The sequence below is a fragment of the Sinohyriopsis cumingii genome, unplaced genomic scaffold (genome assembly GCF_028554795.1).
Source record: "Sinohyriopsis cumingii isolate HCF-2022 unplaced genomic scaffold, ASM2855479v2 utg001276l, whole genome shotgun sequence".
NCBI classification, from domain to species: Eukaryota; Metazoa; Mollusca; class Bivalvia; order Unionida; family Unionidae; genus Sinohyriopsis; species Sinohyriopsis cumingii.
The window spans coordinates 206,018-230,236 of record NW_028315977.1 but is presented as its reverse complement, the minus strand read 5'-3'; the positions used below and the strand labels follow the sequence as shown (position 1 = coordinate 230,236).

General features: G+C 36.3%; 1 protein-coding gene across 7 annotated transcripts in view; it reads left to right on the top strand.

Annotated features, from left to right (window-relative positions):
• The window catches only part of LOC149772680 (BCAS3 microtubule associated cell migration factor-like), a 161,874-nt gene that overhangs the window by 29,196 nt on the left and 108,459 nt on the right, over positions 1 to 24,219 (top strand). For all 7 annotated transcript variants that reach the window (XR_016417618.1, XR_016417617.1, XM_089947487.1 and 4 more), the window contains exons 9-16: positions 746 to 822; positions 2,147 to 2,230; positions 4,755 to 4,916; positions 5,343 to 5,573; positions 8,519 to 8,612; positions 12,897 to 13,043; positions 20,924 to 21,199; positions 24,053 to 24,215. Coding sequence is in view for 5 of the 7 variants with exons in the window: in XM_089947487.1 (XP_089803613.1) it covers positions 746 to 822; positions 2,147 to 2,230; positions 4,755 to 4,916; positions 5,343 to 5,573; positions 8,519 to 8,612; positions 12,897 to 13,043; positions 20,924 to 21,199; positions 24,053 to 24,215 (1,234 nt within the window). In the remaining 2 variants the exon portion in view is untranslated. The remainder of the gene's footprint in view (positions 1 to 745; positions 823 to 2,146; positions 2,231 to 4,754; positions 4,917 to 5,342; positions 5,574 to 8,518; positions 8,613 to 12,896; positions 13,044 to 20,923; positions 21,200 to 24,052; positions 24,216 to 24,219) is intronic.

The window sequence follows — 24,219 nt, the reverse complement described above, 5'->3', positions numbered from 1 at the left end:
TAGTTGAATAGATATTGTCATGATGGTATGAAATTTGGATCACACTGTTTTCCACTGAACATAAGAAGTTAGTCAATGTATAGATGAAAACCACAAATAATCAGAAATTTATTTTTCATGCTTTTAAAAAAATGAAACATTTAGTCAGGCAAGTATCATTTTAAAAACTGAATAGATGGTATTCATTGATCTCTGAGAACTAAAATGTCTGATGTTGGCACCAACAAAATTGAAACCTTGTCATATTTACTCTTTATACAAGTACTTCCAAATTTGAAATAGGCTGAGGAAGGTGTCTAAATTAATAAATACGGTAGTAGTAGTTGTGTAGTGTTTGGTATCTTCTTTTTTATATCAAAACAATTAGACATGTTTTAATTTCTACATTATATGTATGGTGCCATTAGACAGCATGTTGTCCAGGGCTGTATTCATCACTTAAAGATAGAACCACCACTAGACTGGTGTTTCAGTCAGTATTTCTTCACTTTGTTTATACTACTTGAAGCCAGCATGATGACTATTATTAGGAGCCAGAACAAAACAGATCCCAATATGGAGCAACTTTCCTCAATGATAGGTGAGACTAAGTATAGTTGACTTCTGTTTAATGCCATTTAAAGCGAGGCCTTAGCCTTATAAATATTACTTTGGAAACTATAAAAAAAAACTGTGACTATTGTTATGTTCTTTTTTTACATTAAATGTCTTAGAGTTGTTATTGAGAGGTTTCTGTTTGTTACAGGTTGTTACCCCAGTCCAGAATCTGATTCTAACCCAGTTGCCCTCAGCTCTAGATGGTTAGCATATGCAGACAGACGGGTCAGTCTATAGGTTAAACGGTATCAGAATCTGTGTCTCATGCAAAAGTGTACAGAATATTATGACACTGTATTCTTCCCATTGCCAGGCATTTTGTTGGATGAAATTGATGTAGTGGTAGACATTCCCACCTGTGTACAGATTACTCAGTTTTATCATATACTTTTTTTTTATTTTATCTTCTACTTAATGAATTTTTTTACCTTTATTTAATTTCATTTTGGAGTAATCGGAAAATATACACATACAAAATAACAAAATCAATCATTGTAGTTTATAACAGTTTATTGACATGGGTTTTGAAAGAGCTGGTCACTGTGTGACCTGCATTGATCTTGCCAATTTCGTGTTTACATTTTTTATGTCTACAAGTGTTTGGACACCAAAAATTGTTGCATTTTTTTCTAATGCATGTAAGTCTTGGGAGAGGAAAATAATAAATCATATTTATTGTCCTAAGATTTAAAGTCATTATCGAAGCCACAAAATGATGTTTTTCTTCTTTAAGTTTAGACTTTGGTCGGTGAATAAGCCAGCCCCCTTTCTTCCAGGATTTTTTCCTAAATTATTAAGTTTATACACGAGTATGTATGGTACCTATTTACATCGTAGGGTGTAGCTTATATAACTGGAGGAGATTATGCATGCCTGCTTTACAACAACAAAATATCAATGCTGTTGATAAATTAAAATTTTTAATGATTTTGATTAGACACTTGAAAAACCTTGGTGTAGGGTGATATTTTGAACACATGTCTGTCAATGATATATACATAATCCATAAAACTTTCTTGTTGAGAAATGTTTGCACTGATGTTTAATTTAGAATTTGGAATTGATGAACTGAACATTTAATCTGCAATTTCTAGTTTAAATTTGTATTGTTCTGTTAGTGAAATAGAAATCTATAAACATGATCAATACAAAGTTGTTTGATTTGTATGTTGAATTGCACATTAACACAAACAGAGGGGCCCCGAGTGGCCAAATGGTCTAAAGCGTTTTCCATTACGGATCACTGCCATCTCACCTCTGTCTGTGTGTGTTCGAGTCCAGGATTTGGCCAATGTGGGTATGTGAGAAAGCTTACCAGTAGCTTCTCGTGGGTTGGTGGTTCTTCCCGGGGTTCTTCCTCCACCATTAATACTGGCCGCCATGCATATCCTAACTTGTGCTGAAAAATGGCATTAAACCCCACAACAACAACAACAACAACAACAACACGAACAGAAATGAAAGTAATCATTATTTCTTATAAAAAGGGAAAAGAAAATGGACTTTGTCTTATTATACTTTGACGTGACAATTGTCATTACCTCCTCAGCTTGTTGCCATGCATCAGTCCTTTGCTGGGATGTCTGGAGATGGGGCACAGTCCTATACTGCCACAGTAATCAGTGCTGCCAAGGTGAGTTGAATTACAGCATTAGTATATTGTATTTAGATTTGTATGTGGTTTACCGCTATAATCAATGCTGCCAAGGTAGTGCATACATTGTAGATACAGTACAACTCTAATGTATCATGTTGAGCTGCATGTGTAATCTGCCACCATAATCAGTACAGCCAAGGTAGAGCACATGCTGTAGAAATAATACAATACTAGTATATCATATTAGTTTCTGTGTATGTGATCTGCCACCATAATTAGTCCTGCCAAGGTAGAGCATGTGCTGCAGAAATAATAAGTACGAGTATATCATATTAGTTTCTGTGTATGTGATCTGCCACCATAATCAGTGCTGCCAAGGTAGAGCACGTGCTGCAGAAATAATACAATACTAGTATATCATATTAGTTTCTGTGTATGTGATCTGCCACCATAATTAGTCCTGCCAAGGTAGAGCATGTGCTGCAGAAATAATACAGTACTAGTATATCATATTAGTTTCTGTGTATGTGATCTGCCACCATAATCAGTGCTGCCAAGGTAGAGCACGTGCTGCAGAAATAATACAATACTAGTATATCATATTAGTTTCTGTGTATGTGATCTGCCACCATAATTAGTCCTGCCAAGGTAGAGCATGTGCTGCAGAAATAATAAGTACGAGTATATCATATTAGTTTCTGTGTATGTGATCTGCCACCATAATCAGTGCTGCCAAGGTAGAGCACGTGCTGCAGAAATAATACAATACTAGTATATCATATTAGTTTCTGTGTATGTGATCTGCCACCATAATCAGTGCTGCCAAGGTAGAGCATGTGCTGCAGAAATAATACAATACTAGTATATCATATTAGTTTCTGTGTATGTGATCTGCCACCATAATCAGTGCTGCCAAGGTAGAGCACGTGCTGCAGAAATAATACAATACTAGTATATCATATTAGTTTCTGTGTATGTGATCTGCCACCATAATTAGTCCTGCCAAGGTAGAGCATGTGCTGCAGAAATAATAAGTACGAGTATATCATATTAGTTTCTGTGTATGTGATCTGCCACCATAATCAGTGCTGCCAAGGTAGAGCACGTGCTGCAGAAATAATACAATACTAGTATATCATATTAGTTTCTGTGTATGTGATCTGTCACCATTATCAGTCCTGCCAAGGTAGAGCATGTGCTGCAGAAATAATACAGTACTAGTATATCATATTAGTTTCTGTGTATGTGATCTGCCACCATAATCAGTGCTGCCAAGGTAGAGCACGTGCTGCAGAAATAATACAATACTAGTATATCATATTAGTTTCTGTGTATGTGATCTGCCACCATAATCAGTGCTACAGTGATTGGGTCTCTGATGTAGGTACGGTACAACTGTACTAATGTATCACATTTAGTCACATATGTAATACGCCTAATTGTGAATAGTATATAGCATGTGTCTGCTGTTATGTAATGCACAAACAGATCAGGGTTTGCATACAATCATTAGTAGAATGAAGACCTTAATCTTTTAGCAAATTACTGTGAAACAAGAACATCTTTCATCTCTTTGGACAGTTCAGGGAAATATGTATTTATCTTGTATAGTAGATACCTCTTGTGGAGGCTGGTGCATGTCACCAACTGTAATACTATACATGTAGTAAAAATATATACCTCATGTGGAGGCTGGAGCATATCACCAACTGTAATACAGTAACTGTACATGTAGTAACAAGGGATACCTCATGTGGAGGCTGGAGCATATCACCAACTGTAATACAGTAACTATACATGTAGTAACAAGGGATACCTCATGTGGAGGCAGGAGCATATTGCCAACTGTAATACAGTAACTATACATGTAGTAACAAGGGATACCTCATGTGGAGGCTGGTGCCTGTCACCAACTGTTATATCATACATGAAGTAGCATTAAAGACCTCTTGTTGAGCCTGGTGCATGTCACCAACTATAATACTATACATGTAGTAACATTATCTACCTCTTGTGGAAGCTGGTGCCTGTCACCAACTGTAATACTATACTTGTAGTAACAATAGATACTTGTGGTGGCTGGTTCATTTCACTAACAGTAACACTAAATATTAAGTAACAGTCTGACATCATCACGTAAATATGCAGTCAGTCGTTGAGCAACATGGCATCATTATGTAGTACTGTAGTTAAAGTTGAGACCATTATTTCGATACCATTTAACATAAAACTTATATCCACTCCATATCGAACTAATGTTATATATTCATTTTTTCATAATTATAGACCTTTGTTGGGGTGAGTATTACATTTTACGAATCAGCTAACCTCATTGTGACTGGTGTTGTGCTCTTCAGTGAAAATCATCTCATGAGAATCAGGAAATAAAGCCTTATTTTGTACTGATGGAGCTGGTGGATACATCATAACTGTTATCCTTAAATGCAGTATTTACATGAAGAGATAGGAATTAACTGATATATTATCTTACTGATTGATTGATAGATTCAATTATTGATTGATTATTGAATGGATAATTGACACATTTTGCCTATTGCAGGGAGCATTTAAAGGGATGTCTATGTTTGGTGAAGCAATAGTCAGTACGGTAACGGGTAATAAACCTAGTCAACCAAAACGGGTCGATACCACTGCAACAGAGGATGGATGCCGTCCAGGAATAGTAACTGTTGTTGATATTCACAGAGTCACATCTGACTACGTTAGTATCTTGATATACATGTTGTCCCATTCCATGTAACCTTTCCTTAGTTGAATTACAGTTCTAATGTAAAATATTGTCATGTAAACAACCTCAGAAAAATCTAAGCTTCTGAAAACTCTAACCATATGTTTGGTTCCACAATATTTTAGCTCTTTGAAGTACTTTATTTTCAAGTAAGAAAATACTGTAAAGTTAAGTAACTGTGACATTTTAACAAACATTTATCAGGTTCATGACCAAAAATAAAAGTATTTTGCTGAAGTATGTGGAAGCAATGTGTGCATGTTTCTTAGCATTAAGGTGCAAAACTTGATAAATTCATGTGAATGTTTAGATTAATGTATATGACATTATTATAATAAATGTTGGAATTGTATTTTTCTTTGTGTTTTTTGCACAAAACACATTCATGTTTCATTTCAGTTCTGTGTGAATGAGGACAATGAGGGAGATGCTATGATTGCCCACTTTCATGCACATGCAGGTGAACCTGTGGCTGCCCTGGCCTTTGATACCAGTGGAACTCTCCTAGCCACTGCCTGTAAACTAGGACACAATTTCCACATCTTCCGTCTTATGGCCCATCCCTGTGGATCATCATTGGGGGCTGTTCATCATCTTTATACTCTTCACAGAGGTGATACTACAGCACGGGTAAGGTCCAATATAAAATACTGTTTATGTAATTGCAGAATTGGAATTTAAAAAAATTTTGTTTAATATTTATAGGAACAACGAATGAATAAAATGCAAATAACTATATTTGACAAAAAATTAATTTTTGTTAATAAAAATTAATAAGTAACTTTCAATAAAAGCCAAAATCACATTCAGTCACATTTCTGTCCCTTCACTGCTGTTATTACATAAAACAAAATATTTTAGAAATGCCTTTAATTTAAGCATTCCACTTAACTCCTTCATAATGAAATGCCTTTAATCTAAGCATTGCACTTGACTCCTTCATAATGAAATGCCTTTAATCTAAGCATTCCACTTGACTCCTTGATAATGAAATGCCTTTAATCTAAGCCATCCACTTGACTCCTTGATAATGAAATGCCTTTAATCTAAGCATTGCACTTGACTCTTTCATAATGAAATGCCTTAAATCTAAGCATTCCACTTGACTCCTTGATAATGAAATGCCTTTAATCTAAGCCATCCACTTGACACCTTGATAATGAAATGCCTTTAATCTAAGCATTCCACTTGACTCCTTGATAATGAAATGCCTTTAATCTAAGCATTCCACTTGACTCCTTGATAATGAAATGCCTTTAATCTAAGCATTGCACTTGACTCCTTCATAATGAAATGCCTTTAATCTAAGCATTCCACTTGACTCCTTGATAATGAAATGCCTTTAATCTAAGCATTGCACTTGACTCCTTCATAATGAAATGCCTTTAATCTAAGCTTTCCACTTGACTCCTTCATAATGAAATGCCTTTAATCTAAGCCATCCACTTGACTCCTTGATAATGAAATGCCTTTAATCTAAGCGTTCCACTTGACTCCTTCATAATGAAATTGGCATCAATGTTACTTTAAGTACAGAGTGAAATAACATAAAGTTGTTATTGAGGAAAGTTCAATTTATATACTACAGTGGTTCATCCTCTATGCCCCATCCCCCATGACCAGGAGCCATATGCGTTATATGGCCAAAATCCCATGACACCATTTAGTTTGTGTTCAAAAGTACCCTCGTCTAGGATGGCCACGCATTTTAACCTAGCTGGTGACCTGCTTATTAGTGCAGAAAATGTCAAATGTACACATGTGAGCAGCCACAAAATGGGGTTTACATGCATAAATCTAAGGAATAGATGATTTCTAAATTCACCACATTGACAGTTGTACTAATAAAGTAATTTTAATCCATTCAAACTGGTATAAAAACATGTTATCCTAAGAACTGTGTGTCCTTAAGATTTCAGGTCACTTAGATAATTATTGCTTATTGTTACACTGAATACTATCAAGACGACAAAAGCTACTCACCGAGAAATACTGTATTGTTAAACTAAACCACATGATATCTGGTTGCCAGAAATTAAAAGTCATACATTAACCTTCATGCTTTATCTCTTTATGAAAATTTAATGTAAATCAGGTATCAGACTAACCATTACTCAAGCATGTGACAGGCTCACATCCTTTGCTCATATATGTAGGAAAAATGGAAGCTATTATATTCATTATATTAACAAAAAAATAATAATTATCATAAATTAATTGTGCATTGAAGTAACCTGGCTTGAAGGAAAATCCCAGGCCCCTATGGAAGATTAAATGGTCAGCTTTTATGGTTCTCCAGAAGAAATTCATCCCTCTACAAAGCCATTTTTCTGCTGCAGGAGGAGGCTGGTGAACATATTATGATTTATTAGACATCCTTGAGCACATGTAGAGCTTTGAGAAAAGAAGGCTTATTTTGTGTTTTGTATAGCACACAATAAAAATGTTCCTCCTTCAGGCTTAGTTATCTAAAATAGACACAGTGCACCTTAATTTATGTCATCTGAGGCCACTAATAGAGTCAATTTTTTTTTGTCATAAGATGTAAACTGCTGAGAAGAACTTGGACTATTTTTAAAGAGTGCACTTTATATAAAATATTTTTGGATTTCTCATTTTGAAGCTTTTACCATTTTTACTGTTGTATTTGTTTTGTTGGTAGTGGATGTCCAGGATTGTGCTGATGTGCTGTTAAACCCTGTACATACATTTCTACAAATTCTTTGTCACTGTTTTAAATTATAAAATATTTTCTTATCCATTAGAATGTGCTTTGATGGGGGAAAAACTTGAGGAAAGAATCTTTTATCACTCTGCTCACCAACCATCTGCATCTCCACGTAAACCTTATAATATCTATTTCCACTTGAAGGATGCTTACCTGATGGTAACACGACATCATCCATTTGTAACCAACCATCTGCATCTCCACATAAACCTTATCATATCTATTTCCTCTTGAAGGAGGCTTACCTAATGGTAACATGACATCATCTGCATCTCCACATAAACTTATCATATCTATTTCCACTTGAAGGACGCTTACCTGATGGTAACACGACAACATCAATTTGGAACCAATCATCAATTTGGAACCTAGGTACCTTGACTAGCTACATGCAGATGCAGTCTCAGATGCTGGATGAGTCTTTGTTCAAGGAGTGAATGATGTAGGAATGACCCATGTTGCTCACTGGTTTGTTAAGGAAGTATTCAGACTTGCAGAAGAATATGAAATGGCTCAGACATACAAGCACCAACTGATTCATTCTCCTAACAGTAGAAGTACATGATGGTTCATTGCAATCTACAAATATCCAGGTGACCTTGACTAAATTTTGCATTAGTCCAGCTGTTTACTTGTAACAGAAATGTATATGATGGTGTTTGCATGGAGATGGAGTTGGTTGGTTTAAAACTTGAACATGTTTGAAAAAAATGAATCATTTTCAAACATTTTAGCAATATTGCATATTTATTTATTTAAATTTAGATGGGGTACAAACTGCAAAGGTCTTACATTAAACTACAAGGCTAAAAATGTGGATGATATGTAATTTTATAATGCCTTGCAGGTGACTGACATTCATTTCAATCATGACAGTCGTTGGATCACCGTCAGTACTCACAGAGGGACCACACATATATTTCCTATCACACCATATGGAGGTAAGTTGCATAAGTGATTGCCACATCCACCATCAGTCATTCACCTCTCAATCAGGTATTGCATATTGAATATTCAAGTGGACAGCTAACTAGTCTTGTTACTGTCTGAATGATTCTGGAATGACACATGGCCAGCATCCCTCCTCATGTACTTAGTCTCTTGTGGCCGGCATCCCTCCTCTTGTACTTAGTCTCTTGTGGCAAACATCCATCCTTTTGTACTTAGTCTCTTGTGGCCAACATCCCTCCTTTTGTACTTAGTCTCTTGTGGCCAACATCCCTCCTCTTGTACTTAGTCTCTTGTGGCCAGCATCCCTCCTTTTGTACTTAGTCTCTTGTGGCCAGCATCCCTCATCTTGTAATTAGTCTCTTAATGTAATGTGATTGAGGACATATTTGAAGGAGAAAAGACATTTTTAAGTAATTTATGTTTCTCTGAGAATACTTACCAAAGAGATTACTTAAAAACCCTCCCAACCACTCTGCTATGCAAGCATCCTCATTAGTATCTTGCTCAGCAGAAATCTAGCGACACATTATGGTGCTAATAGGGTAATGGGCAAGAGATATTGCCCATTGTTTGTTGAAATAGATAAAGAATTATATTCATTTAGATGGGCTGGATTTGTGAGGTAGAAGGCTAATATGACTAAAATAATGTGATTGGGTAAGCATTCTTGGAGAAATATAATTTACTTAAAAATTTGGTTTATGCCTAGATTTAATTGTAGAGGCACTGGCATTGGGTCAGTTTACATGCTCCAGGGAACCATATAGCTAGAATTCGAACAAGGAATCAACAAATATTGCGGATCACATTAGTTTATGGTTCGGTATGGATCAGTCTGATGCAGATACTGTGTCTGTTTCAAACATGAAAAAGCTTTATACTTAGGAGCCATGTCTTTAATCTCCTAAGCTTTAATTCATGGGATATGGCAACATTCTACCTGTCCATTTTTAATTAGATATGCTACCTGTATATTATACATTATTAATACAGCCACAAACGTTTTGACTTGCTTAAATTTCAGATCCGATTGGTGTGCTCTGGCAAGAATACAGATAAACTGTTATTTTGCTGAACATGAACCAAGGCATGAGTTGGCCATTTCTTTAGTAATTTGAAAAAGGAAAATATAAAAGTGCATGAAGAGGCCATATGAAATATTTTTATTTACCTTTAAGATACAGTTTGCCTTGGTAACTTTTGAGTTTTGCAACCGATATGAAGTATTCTATGATAAAGTTTTAGTGTGGTCATGATTATGACGTGTGCTGAATAAATATTCATTGTGACCAAAAATGTGAGGTGTACTATGAACATTTCGAGTGACCAAGTGTACTATGATACTTTTTTTAGTGTAAGTGTACCATGATACATTTGTTGTTGTTGTTGTTGTTGTAGGGTTTAACGCCATTTTTCAGCACACGATAGGCTATGCATGGCGGCCAGTATTAATGGTGGAGGAAGAACCTGGGAAATCCCCGGAAAGAACCACCGACCCTCAAGAAGCAACTGGCAAGCTTTCTCACATACCCACATTGGCCGAATCCGAGACTCGAACCTACGCAGACAGAGGTGAGATGGCAGTGATCCGTAACGCAGAGCGCTTTAGACCACTCGGCCACTCGGGGCCCCTGATACATTTGAATGTGACCAATTGTACAGTGATACTTTTTGAGTATAACAAAGTGCACCATGATACATTTTAAGTGTAACCAATTGTACTGTGATACATTTTTAGTATAACCAAGTGTAGTGTGATACATTTTGTGTGTGACCAATTGTACAGTGATACTTTTTGTTTGTGACCAAGTGCACCATATTACATTTGAAATGTAACCAAATTATACTATGGTACAGTTTGAGTGTGACCAAGTGTATTGTGTACATTTTGAGCATAACAAAGTCCAGCCGGCTTTAAATAAGTTGAATGAATTCAGTGGCAAATGCTAGACCTAACCCTGAAGTATCAAGAGATACATGTACATGGAATGCCATATATACTCACTTATAAGTCAAACTGCAACCAGCAAAGATCCTGATCTGCCATTGCATAATGTGCCTGAGATCAGAGTCTATGTTGTTTGTTCTACTGATTACTCCTAACAAACTGCACGGACCCAGATCTGCCATTGCATAATGGGCTTGTGCAGTTTGCAGTTGGACTTAACTTATAACAAAGAACAAACTTAAAGACCTAATAATGTTCCATACCTTAAATATTTTCAGCATATTGTTTATGTTTTTTAATTTCATGGTGTTTGCTTTTTGTAATAATGTCATATGTTTTTTTATGTTATAGGTGTTGTCTATTGTTGTAAAGCGCTTAGAGCTTCCAGAGATTAGGCACTATACAAAGTTCTCATTATTATTATTATTATAAGTGAGTTTATTTGGTATTCATGTTCTATTTTGTCATATTAAGTAACATGTTTAGGGATGGCACTCCTTTTACATCCAATTCAGTTATAATTTGTCTTAGAAGAAGTAAAAATACCAACTTGAAAGTTTTATTCAGCTGCTTAACACCATGGTAAATCCCATTAACCATATCAGTTTCTCTTCCTGTCATTATTGTGTACATATTTCTTTCTTCAATACGCTTCCCAACTATCATACATTAGGAGTACAACCACTACACTGGTTTCTGCAATTAGATAGTGTAGATGTCATTTTGACTCAGTTTAGGCCAGAAAGACCACATTCAGAAAGTATACTGAGTCAGAAAGGAAAATTCATTATATAAGAACTCTGCTGAACAGACTGAAATTCTGTTAGACACAATATTTAAGTTGCAGGTGTTGATATGTCACCATTTGATTGCATGGTAGCATGAGGCTGAGTCATATGTAGCATGTTGAAAGTTACAAACAGAAAAAGGTGAGTAACCAGCCTCTGAAGCAAGCTGATGGTATGATCCTACATCCTTCATATGTTATGCGTCACATGTTGTCCATTGTCAGTCTGACAACATTTTCTAATATAAAGAATTCTATAAATTCACTGTACCAATTTCAACATTTGGCATTTTAGTATGAAGACCCTGCAGCTTTGTATAAATGATACCAGTCTGTAATCAAATGTGTCACCAATTACTAAAAGTAGGGAACTAATGAGGAATAAAATGCTGAGGAAAACTTGACCAAATTTGACAGAAAGGATCCTGACATGAAGTGCTTAAAATTATTTTTTACAGGAGATGTTGATCTGCCATTACCTTTGACCATTATTACTAAAACTAAAAAGAACCCCACTTTCTAATGGCTTCTTCGCGGAGACCATTCAACAGATTTTACCATTATTACTAAAACTATTTTAAAAAAAACAATTTTTAATGGCTTCTTCTTGGAGACCATTCAACAGATCTTACCATTATTACTAAAACTAAAAAGAAAACCCCACTTTTTAATGGCTTCTACTCAGAGACCATTCAACAGATTTTACCATTATTACTAAAACTAAAAAAGAAAACACTTTTTAATGGCTTCTTCGCGGAAACCATTCAACAGATTTTACCATTTCTTGCTAAAACTAAAAAAAGACCCCACTTTTTAATGGCTTCTACTCAGAGACCATTCAACATATTTTACCATTATTACTAAAACTAAAAATGACCACACTTTTTAATGGCTTCTTCTCAGAGACCTTTCAACAGATTTTACCATTATTACAAAAACTAAAAAAACAGAACACTTTTTAATGGCTTCTTCTCCGAGACCATTCAGCAGATTTTACCAGCATCATGGCATGAAGGTCTTTCCATATTATGCTGATTGGTTGTCATATATGGATGCCACTACTTAAAATAGAAAAAGTTAAAGCCAACTTTTCTAACAAATCTGCTTTTCTAACAAATCTGCTTAACAGAATTTGATCAAATTACTTTGCCATCAGTATTAAATATGGAATAAAATCTTTAAGTGATTACTTATTACAAAATTACAGAAAACATCCTGGAATTAAATCTTTTCAGATTTGTTTAAATCATGTTAATCATCCATGAAGTATGTAAAAATAGAAAAACCTTTATGTGACTTTTCTTTCAAAAGCTGTTTTCAACAGAATGTAACCAGAATGTTAAAGTTAAGGATTAAGCTCAGTCTTAAAGTCATTTAATGTCATTGACCTTTGTACCTAAATATAAGGCAGGTTCAATGAAAATAAGGTATTTTTCTTTGTAACTTTTAGTCGGATTTAACAAACCAGATTGGCTAGTATATTTAACTAGTTTCACTTAAATTTGCTATCTGTTAAAGAGTCATTTTGTACTATTTCAGGACCTGTCAATGTAAGAACTCATGGTTCACCCCATATAGTGAATCGAACAAGTAGATTTCACAAGAGTGCTGGTATAGATGAGATGGACTATTCATCAGCTGGACGTAACAGTCCTCCGGTCTTCAGTGGCAGTCCCGCATCTTTAGGTAGAGCAGACACATTCATTATGATCCAGATTTTATTCGTATAAACTTTTGTTGCATATTCTGTATTTTAAAGGTGACCTTGCATTTTTGTTACTGTTTATTCAATAATTTGTCATAGACCCATTTTTCTGCATGATAAATAACTTAAAATTTGTTGGATAATGGCATTTTCTTGCCATGTTAAAGGTGCTCCAAGGACTACATTGAATTAACTATTACTCATGGTTATGTATTTCTGTGGAGTTTGTGGAACAGGAGTGGCCTCCCCTTAGTAGTGATTGGTGTTAAATACCATAATAAGCCAGTTACTGCTACCTGCTCATGGCTCATCAGTAGACTGTCACAAGATTCCTCACAATACCTTTAATTCTGTCCCTTTTCACCAGTCTGATTGATTCTTAGGAGTTTGCACATTGAAGCTTACTCAATCAGCTTGAATTAATTTTCACTATTTTATTCATTATCATTGAATATTTGCACTTCTTTTCTCTGTGTTATCAAACAATAAACTAATTGGCACCTTTTGATTGCCTGCTGAAATGGGTTAATACTAATTGCGATTCATCTCAGTATACAACCATTTAGTAACTTATATTTGTTCTTGTGGAAATTAAATCATTTCATTAATTTGAAAGAAAGCATTTTATATTTAATTCATATCCTCTACTTCGCTGTGTAGTGATGTTTTACTGATTTCATTTGTACGTGTAAGTATGACATTGGTGGGATCAGTTGTTGGAAATGATTGAAGTTCATACTGAATTAAGATGATTTTCCTACCCATATTAACAATATAGGATGTCAATCAGACCATACCTGCAGTATACATTTGCACTGGTTTGAAGAGATATAGGTGAAAGCTTTGGACCTCATCACTAGGCACCTGCTGGTGTGAGACTTTTATCATCTCCAGTTCATGTACTATCTCGACTGACATGTTATATCACTGGGATTGGTATGGTGATTTGCTATTCCCAACTACTTTCATTGTGCTTCATCATTGATACCATGACAGAAGATTTCTCTGTTGCCCCACACAAAGATACACACTCAAAATCTTTGTGCTTCATCATTGCTACCATGACAGAAGATTTCTCTGTTGCCCCACATAATGATACACACTCAAAAATCTTTGTGCTTCATCATTGCTACCATGACAGAAGATTTCTCTGTTGCCCCACAAAGATACACACTCAAAAATCTTTGTGCTTCATCATTGCTACCATGACATAAGATTTCTCTGTTGCCCCACATAAAGATACACACTCAAAAATCTTTGTGCTTCATCATTGCTACCATGACAGAAGATTTCTCTGTTGCCCCACATAAAGATACACACTCAAAAATCTTTGTGCTTCATCATTGCTACCATGACAGAAGATTTCTCTGTTGCCCTACACAAAGATACACACTCAAAAATATTTGTGCTTCATCATTGATACCATGACAGAAGATTTCTCTGTTGCCCCAAATAAAGATACACACTCAAAAATCTTTAGCACAGCCATAATTGAAGAAGCCTCCTAACTTCTATTTGCAGAGTTCTATCCACATGCTTTTGCTTTGTCAGTAGTCTTTCACAGAATTCCTGGTTTTGTTGACATTTTCACTTCAAGACCCAAATATCAACAGGTCTTTCATTTTACTATAATGACTCCCATCTAACGACAGTCGGGCCTTTTACAAAATACACATGTTAGTTGTCCAATATGAAGTCCCTGTCATGAACCAAGATATTGCCAGTCTTGGAATGTCTAAACCTGCTCTTGCATGCATGGACCTTCATATTGTGCAGATATTGAATCGTAATGTCGTAGCTGTTTGGTCCATGCTCAGTCTGGTCTTCATGGATGTTTATCAGAAGGATGAGCCTAGCCTAGTTCTTGCAGTTAAAACATCTGCCAATGAGTGGTTCCTGTACTGAGCAGGGCAGCTCAGCAATCGCCAGTTAAGTTGCAGCTTCCATTAGCTCCCATATTTCAGATTCTTATCTGTAACCATGCTGTTAAAAGACCATACCAAAGCTGTTGTCAGATCATAACCTCCATCTTTCCTACTCTGTTAAGGTGATACTGTATCATCAGTAAAAAAAAAAAATATTTGCAATATTATTTTATACAGACTATTGCTGTAGTATGATAGTAAAATGAAGCATGGATTAAATTATATGAACTGCCAGAAATTGAAGTTTTTCTTGCCTTTATACCCCATCAAATGAATTAAACAGTAAGGCTGCATAAGCCGTGTATAATTCCTGTCAGTCTCTGTATGTGTACTGTATTGAAGTAAATGACACACACACACACACACACATACCTTTCAACTAAGAATTTTGTTGTTCTGGAAACCTATCTTGAAAGACCACCTGTTTTGCCAGACAATTATGGTCTATCAAGACAGGTGATCTCTCATTACAGATCTTAACACTATATAACCATCCATTGTGTGCTTTTAGAACCTGGTCTCTCAAGACACGTGTTCACTCACAGCACTGGTCTTTCAAGACAGGTTTACTATAATATCATGTATGTTTTGATTTGTTTCAGCAAATTCCACCTGATCCTTGTTTGTATTTGTATGCCTGTTTAACTGATTTATGGTTCTGAATTGAACTCTTTTTAAAGTGTTTTTAATTCATTCTTGTTTCTTCTTTGAATATGTTACCCACTCATAATACCATAGGAGATCTACCACTACGTTGCAAATCCAGCACTCCAAAACAGCACATTTAGCTTAAAGGAGCTAAAAGTTGCCTGCCAACCTATTTGGTGGTCATGCAGAGTTATCTCCTCTTTCATAAAAGGCTTGGTGTCTCAATGTAAGAATATCCCAGTTAATACTTTTGCTCATGCCAAGAAGCACACTCTTGTCATGAGAGACCTCACAAAAGCCAGAAGCTACATGGAAGATATATCACTACAATTTGTTGTAGTTTTTTAACTTCTAAGGCAAGTATAATTCATATATATTTCCAACTTTTTCTCTCTTTTTATCCTGACAAAGTTCTGAATTTACAAGTCGACACAATTTGTCATCATCACACTTTTAGATAATTGCATGTGGAGCCTAAGCAACCTAACGTAACAGTTTGTGCTGTATGTTTTTTATTATATGTGCAAGTCTCTGATGCTCATATAACTCCTATATATGTGTAATTCTTTACAAACGGATACATATTGGATAGTTTCTATCCAAGGCTTTTGAAGTATTTTGGTGCCAACTTTAATGTATTGTACAAGCAGTTTACAGGCCTTTTTCCCCAATAAGTATTGTCTCATAATGGATTTTGTCACACCTACTATGTTTGTTTCAATAATGTTGCCTCAGTTCCCTTTCACACAGTTTTTTGTGTGTGATGAGGGTTTTGAGAGTGCATACCACGTCTCTATTTATAAGGCTCTCAGGACATTTCTCTATTCACCTACAACATTTTATATCAATTCAGGGCACACCAGTTGAGGCTCATTGTCAGTCTTGTCGTCTTCCCTTGTCCGACGAATCGAGTGATGGCGCAAGTGCTGACCATTTTTATAGTGACAAACTCAGGTTACCTGGACAACATCCTGCAGCAACATCATCTAGTTAGTTCTAACCAGTCATGATAGCCCTTGTTACCAATTTGGACTTTTCGTCAACAAGGAAAAATCTGACCTAGTAGCATCTCAACGATTCGTTCACCTAGGTATAGAATTCAATACACAGGCATCATATTTTTTCTCCCTCACAATTGGGCATTTAAATGGCCCATGGTAGCACCGAACTTTCAAGGAATTATATCCACATGGATTGATCAACATGGCAATGGACCTGATGGTCCCAGATCACCTTCTACTGCATTGCTACTGTTTTTTTCTGCACAAATGGAGTCCTAAAATTTGCCCACTGGACCATCCTCTCAATATCTCCCAATTGATTCACCATTGGCGAATTGGGAGCAACCTAACTTGGTTCACTGTGGGTTTGATTACAGTCTGTACCAATGCAGGTACTAAAGTCTGTGGATCCTACCCACTGCCATAGTTTTGGGACTTCAGCGGTGCATGCTCTCCCAGGAATGACATCTTCATATATACAGTTCTGGAGAGGACAGCCATTGTGAAAGCCTTTCTTCGGGGGCAAGAATACTTAGATGGCAAGGGAGTTCTCATTCTGTCTGACAATTCTACATTGGTGACTTATCTCAACAATAAGGATTATCTCAATCCTATAATGATGATTTATCTCCAGCAACAATGTGGACCCCAGTCCCCAGACCTTTGCATCATGGTGTGGACCTTATCTCAATCAACAAGGAACTCAATCATATAATAGTGATTTATCTTCACTAACAAGGAAGACCCCAGTCCCCAGATCATTGCAACATGCTGAGGAACTTTCTGAAGTGGTGTTGTCATTAACAAGCAATACAGGTTCACCATATCCCCAGACTCCTCAACAAAATGGCAGACCTTTTGTCTCAGAACAATTGACTAGTACAGAAGGAATGGTCTATACATCCCTCGGTCCTCACTCAGATCTGTACCCAATAGGACTGACCATTTGTGGGCCTGTTTGCGACAGTAGGGAATGCCATACCCCCATTCTTTGTCACTCCTGTCTCAGACCCAACAGCATGGGCAGTGGATGCTCTGTCATTGGATTGGACCAACCTGAACTCATACACCAACCCCCAACACCTCTGATTCCAGAGTGATACAGAAAGCAAGAGAATCAACCTGTAGTCTCATCCTTATTGCACCACTAATTACTTCATCAATCTTGCATGAGAAACCCTGCAAATTCAAGCTTTCCTTCATCTACTCATAAACCACGAAAGCAGTCGATTCATCCTTGTCTGGAGCCCTGAACCTGGATCATTGCAAACAGGCCCTCAGAACTAAATGTTTTCACAACCAGTCATGGAGAGAATCACATAGGCACGACTGTCCTCCACTTGAAAGCATTTGAAAGTCAAATGTCAGTTTCACCCAGTGGTGCACAAACAAACAAATCATGCCTCTCCAGGCAGCAATACCTCAGATAACTAACTTCCTCCTCTGACTCTTCAAAGTGAGCAAGTGAATACTGAGTATGATCCAAGATTAATGCTCCACAATTGCCAACACCTTAATTCATCATTGGAGAGAGGATATTGGATAAACCCAGGACTTATCTGACCTTCTCACCAACTTTATATATATACAGCCAAAAACATTAACCCTAGGCCCAAAGAGAATCCTATCTTGGGTGTTAACCTGGCTGGATAAGACACCTTTTGAACCATTTTCAATGGCATCTCTGATGCTTCTGTTCATATAAGTCCTGCTTCCTCATGGCATTAGCAACTTAGACAGAATTCTCTAAATACATGCCCTATCAGCAGACTCGATTTACATGCAAATTCTGACAAGATGGGTCAGTCTTATTCATGATGGCATCCTCTTTCCTCGCCAAAAACTGTCTCTTCCATGGGTAATGAAACTTTTGACACAAACCCTCTGTCTCATCTGGACACATAAACTAAAGGACACCTACAAGATCCAGTCTGGGCTTTAAGGTGCTTCATTTATACAAACAGAGCCATTGTGTCAAGGTAGATCATACCTGTTTCTACTTCTCATAAAAGGACAGGAGAATTGGTTGGAACAGAATATTGCATCCTGGAGTAAGGGGGTTATTCGCTGAACATATAGGGAAATTAACTTTTACATGCTTTGGCTCAAGAGGTTTGAGCAGTTGACACGAACCTAGCATCAAACCGGAACTGTTTAATCAGGCTGTGGGATGGAGATTGGAGTGCATATTTGCTAGCTTTTATCCCAGTGAGGCCAGTTTGAACTGGTAGGACCTATATTCACAGCTCAATGGGTCTCCCTTCCAGATCGATCAACAGCGTATTAAGATGTGACATAATGAGTTCACTGGATTTCGGGGCGGGGGGGTGGGCATTTTTTCCCTTTTGATGCTGTGTCCCGACAGTTGGAGTCTCCTCCAGGCAGGTTGCCCAAAAGCTTTCTCAATACCTTAAGGGACCAGAGATGGTACCTCCCGGGTAAGGGGATGTACATTCCCTCCACCTCTTACCTATTCTCCTTAGGTATTTTGATTGGGTAATGTATTTGAAGAAGAAACCAATTTTTCCTAGTAAAATATATTTCTTCAAAAATACTTACCCAATCATAATACACATACACCCTCCCAGTTTCCCTGCAGTTACATCCATAGGGAGTGTACCCTCTGCTCCAGTAATAACTGGGACATTCTTACACTGTGCAGCCAAGTCTTATATGTAAGGGGACATCACTCTGCCCAACTGCCAGATAGGTCGGCAAACTTTTAGCTCCATGTAGCTAAAACTAGTATCTGGAAGGGCTGGATTTGCAAGGTAATGGTAGTTCTCCTAAGATATTATGATTGGGCAAGCATTTTCCACGAAACATATTTTACTAGGAAAAACTGGTTTTTCAGAATAAGGTTTACTGAACATAAAATTGAGAAAGAAACTATATATATATATATATATATATATATATTTATATATAGTTTACTTTCTTCCAATAATTTGATTTCTTCTGTCCTTATTCCATCTCCATAGGGAGCAGATCAGGAAATCAGCCACCAAAGGGAAACATTTTCCATAGGTTCACCTACAAACAAGCATTAAACACTACTTCAGTTTTATCTTGAACCATGAAGTCTGCTTTTGCCACTTTTGATTCCATAGTTGATTTATTTAACGATAATATTAAACTAATTAATTGGTAACTAATTAAACTAATTGGTCCTAAATGAAAATTGTCCAGTCTGACATTGAAAATGACCAAAACAGCAGCCATCTTGAAAATCTTATTTTTGACATTCTTCTTAAACAAAATGTTATATTAGTGCAGGGTTTTCACTAGAAGACTTCTTATGATGTGTTGTTGGTCTTAAATAAAAATTTTACAGATCTGATATCCATGCTTGATAATCTTATTAATCCTTTTTGATGATAAGTCATATCAACAGCGGGTTTTTCACCAGAATTCTTATGATGTCTAGTTATTACAAAATGAAAATGGTGCATGTCTGACAATCCATTATGGCTACCATGGCAGCCATCTTGAATATCATCCTCTTATTACTACTCCATGTAAACAGAAAGTCATATTGTCATGGGGTTTTCACCAGAAGACAAATCCATGTTATCCAGCTAGTCCTGAATGAAGTTGGTCCCAGTATGACCTCAAATATGGCTGCCACAACATATTGAAACTTTTATCACTAATGATCTTGAATGGATGGTCAAATCAACATGGTTTTTCACCAGGTCTTTTAACAGTGTCTAGTTTGTCCTAAATGAAAATGTTGCTGACCATTGGGTTGCCAGAGTGCCTAATTTGAAATTGTTATCAAGAGCATCATAGATGGTTTCAATGCTCGGCAGTTCAACAGTAGATATGGTCTTGAATTCCTGGAAATTCTTTGTGGACAGTGAAGCATTAGTCCATTCAAGGGACTCTTGTTACATTTTAGGTGCTGAATTGCCATTAAATGCTGATACATAAATACTAATACATATACTAATACATATACTGTTCCTTTGATAGTACATTATACAATGTAGTAGGAGATGGTGCTATGATCTATTGGTGGGATCACAAAGATAGGAATTAAGTTTAAGTAATTTTGAATATTATAAACAAAATCATTTGAGTGCAACACCTTTATAAACATCTCATAGACATGGCAGTAAGGTCAATTACTTTCACCCAGCCTCTATAAGTATCAGGAGCACAGACATTAACAGGTTTACATTTGCTGGTCAGTAATATTCTCAGTTATTAATAAAAACTATTATTTTTCTAAGTTTTACATTAGTGACAATAAATTTAATTGATTTAAAATTTATTTTATTTCAGGACAGTATGAAAACTATCCAAGTTTGATTCGACAGAATGCTCTAAACAACAACATGGGGAACCCTCGAATGCCTCCATATCCACAGCCCATTACAGTATACCCCTTGTACCAGATAAAGCAGGCCATAAACCTTTCCATGACATCTGTTGGAAAGAACCAGAGCCCAAGCCACAGCCCTACTGGACTGGACAACAACATTTTTGCTGTGGCTGCACATTTCTCATCCCCACGACTCATGGTAATAGGAAGTCCACAGTTATCTGTAGAGAGGAGAGGTAAAACATTAGTCATTAATATTCTTTAAATCGCTTTTGTTTTCAATCAGTGAGATTTCAAACAGCATGGACAATAATGTAGAAAATTACTTAAGACCATGTATATATTTACATATATGTATTTTAGGGACCTTTCTTGACAATGTCTTTTATGATGAACATTTTACAAAATTTGGTCATTAAAATATGTCATGCAATGTTTTTGAGCATACTAAACATTCATGTCTGTTTATCATTATGTAGATTGTATTGTCAGTCCCACCTTGGTGGAAGTTCAACACAATGATCACGTTGGCATCCATATCCATATCCATGCCCATATCCATGTCCTTGTCTGTGTCCATATCCATGCCCATATCTATATCCATATCCATGTCTATATCCTTGTCTGTGTCCATCTCCATATCCATGTCTGTGTCCATATCTGTATCCATCTCCATGTCCATGTCCATATCCATGCCCATATCCATATCCATGTCTATATCCATATCCATGTCTATATCCTTATCTGTGTCCATATCCATATCCATCTCCATGTCTATATCATTGTCTGTGTCCATCTCCATATCCATGTCTGTGTCCATATCCATCTCCATGTCCATCTCCATATCCATGCCCATATCCATATCCATGTCTATATCCTTGTCTGTGTCCATATCTGTATCCATCTCCATGTCCATATCCATGTCTATATCCTTGTGTGTGTTCATCTCCATATCCATATCCATGTCTATATCCTTGTCTGTGTCCATCTCCATATCCATATCGATGTATATATCCTTGCCTGTATCCATATCCATATACATGTCTATATTCTTGTATGTGACCATCTCCATATCATATCCCTCTCCATATCCATGTCTGTGTCCATCTCCATATCCATATTGATGTATATATCCTTGTCTATATCCATATCCATGTCTATATTCTTGTATATGTCCATCTCCATATCCATATCCATCTCCATATCCATGTCTGTGTCCATCTCCATATCCATATCCATGTCTGTATCCATCTCCATATCCATATCCATGTCTACATCCTTGTCTGTGTCCATCTCCATATCCATATCTATGTCTCTATCCTTGTCTGTGTCCATCTCCATATCCATATCCATGTCTATATCCTTGTCTTTGTTCATCTCCATATCCATGTCCATTTCCATGTCTGTATCCTTGTATGTGTCCATCTCCATATCCTTGTCTGTGTCCATCTCCATGTCCATGTCTATATCCTTGTCTGTGTCCATCTCCATATCCATGTCTATGTCTATGTCTATGTCTATGCCCATGTCCATATCCATGTCCATCTCCATGCCCATATCCATCTCCATATCCATGTCTATGTCCATGCCCATATCCATATCCATGTCTGTGTCCATGTCCATATTCATCTGTATATATATATATGTACATCTGTCCAAATCCTAGGTTAAGCTCAGTTATGAAGCATTTTACTTTCTAGCTTAATAAAAGGTGGGCTTGATAAAAAAAAGAGGGGATCCCTTGTTCTAACTTGCATAGTTTAGCTAAATAAAAGGTGGGCTTGATAAAAAAAAGGCGATCCCTTGTTCTAACTTGCATAGTCTAGCTAAATAAAAGGTGGGCTTGATAAAAAAAAAAGGGATTCCTTGTTCTAACTGGCATAGTCTAGCTAAATAAAAGGTGGGCTTGATGAAAAAGGGATTCCTTTTTCTAACTTGCATTGTCAAGCTAAATAAAAGGTGGGCTTGATAAAAAAGTGATCAATTGTTCTAATTTGCATAGTCTTGGGCAGTATTGTGCATAAATGTGATGCATAGTAATATACTAATGTATTCAGTGTTGTTCTGTATTGTACATACATATGGTATGTAATAATAGTAACATGTTTAGTAATGAATTGTGCATAGCTATGGTATGTGATAATATAGTATAAAACATTATCATTTTGCATCCATCAACATTTTTGTAGACTAAGGTAGTCATGGTGTAGCAGTATGGTCCTGTGTCTTTTGTGTCAGGGGTGTATAGGTTACTATTGCACCATGTTCCATATGGCTGACTGCCTGGTCATATAGTTACAAAAATTCAACCTATTCATACACTCAAACTCAATTTTTGACTGGTTGATATAGAAAAAATGGATTCAGATAATTAAGTTTGAATGTTTGAATTTATCTGGTAATTTGATTTTTGTCATAAATAACTGTAGTTTGCATTAATTTATGGTAATATAACAAATTTGTTGTAAAACACTTCGAGTTTGATTGTTAACTCAAACTGAGGAGTACCTGGCCCAAGTTTCACCAGACATTTCAGTTTCTTCTTGAAATTAAGATCTTTGAATAATTTTCATATTGCTTATTTGTAACAGTGATGTAGTTTATTTACAGAACATTCTGCAGGAAAAAGAGATTAAAATAGAGTATGAAGTTTTGAGCATTTTTTTAGGAGTATTACCTTATCTCTGGAGAAATTTGAGGAGTTCTCTACGTATTTCAAGAATAAAATTATTTCCATGTGCTAAATTTTAAAAACTTAAGGGAATTATGAATCCTTTCCACTATCTCTATCACTGACATCAATATAGAAATTGTCTGAAATATTATAAGCAAGACTACGGAAACCAAAGGGGGATCTGATTTTTACCATTTTGTGACAAATAATTTAACAGAGTTATTGCCCCTATTGACTTAGAATATTTGCCTTTCAATGTCCATTATATTAGTAGGAACATAATCATTATATGGACACATTTCTAGTTTTGTACTATAACAGACATATTCTAAAGCTATTTTAAAGTTAACTGGAATCAGTTCATTGATACTTCTCAGAATGAAAAGAAATGAGTTATTAATTCTAATTTAACCAGAGAGCAGTAAGCGACCAGTTGACTCCCTCTTCATTATGGCGGAGTCAGGAATGCTGATAGAATATGTGCTGGAACCACGACCAAAAGCAACCAATGAAAAAGTTCCTGAAGACTGTGCTCTGGAGCTACTGGTGGCAGGCCGAATGCAGTGGAACCTTAGCAGGTTA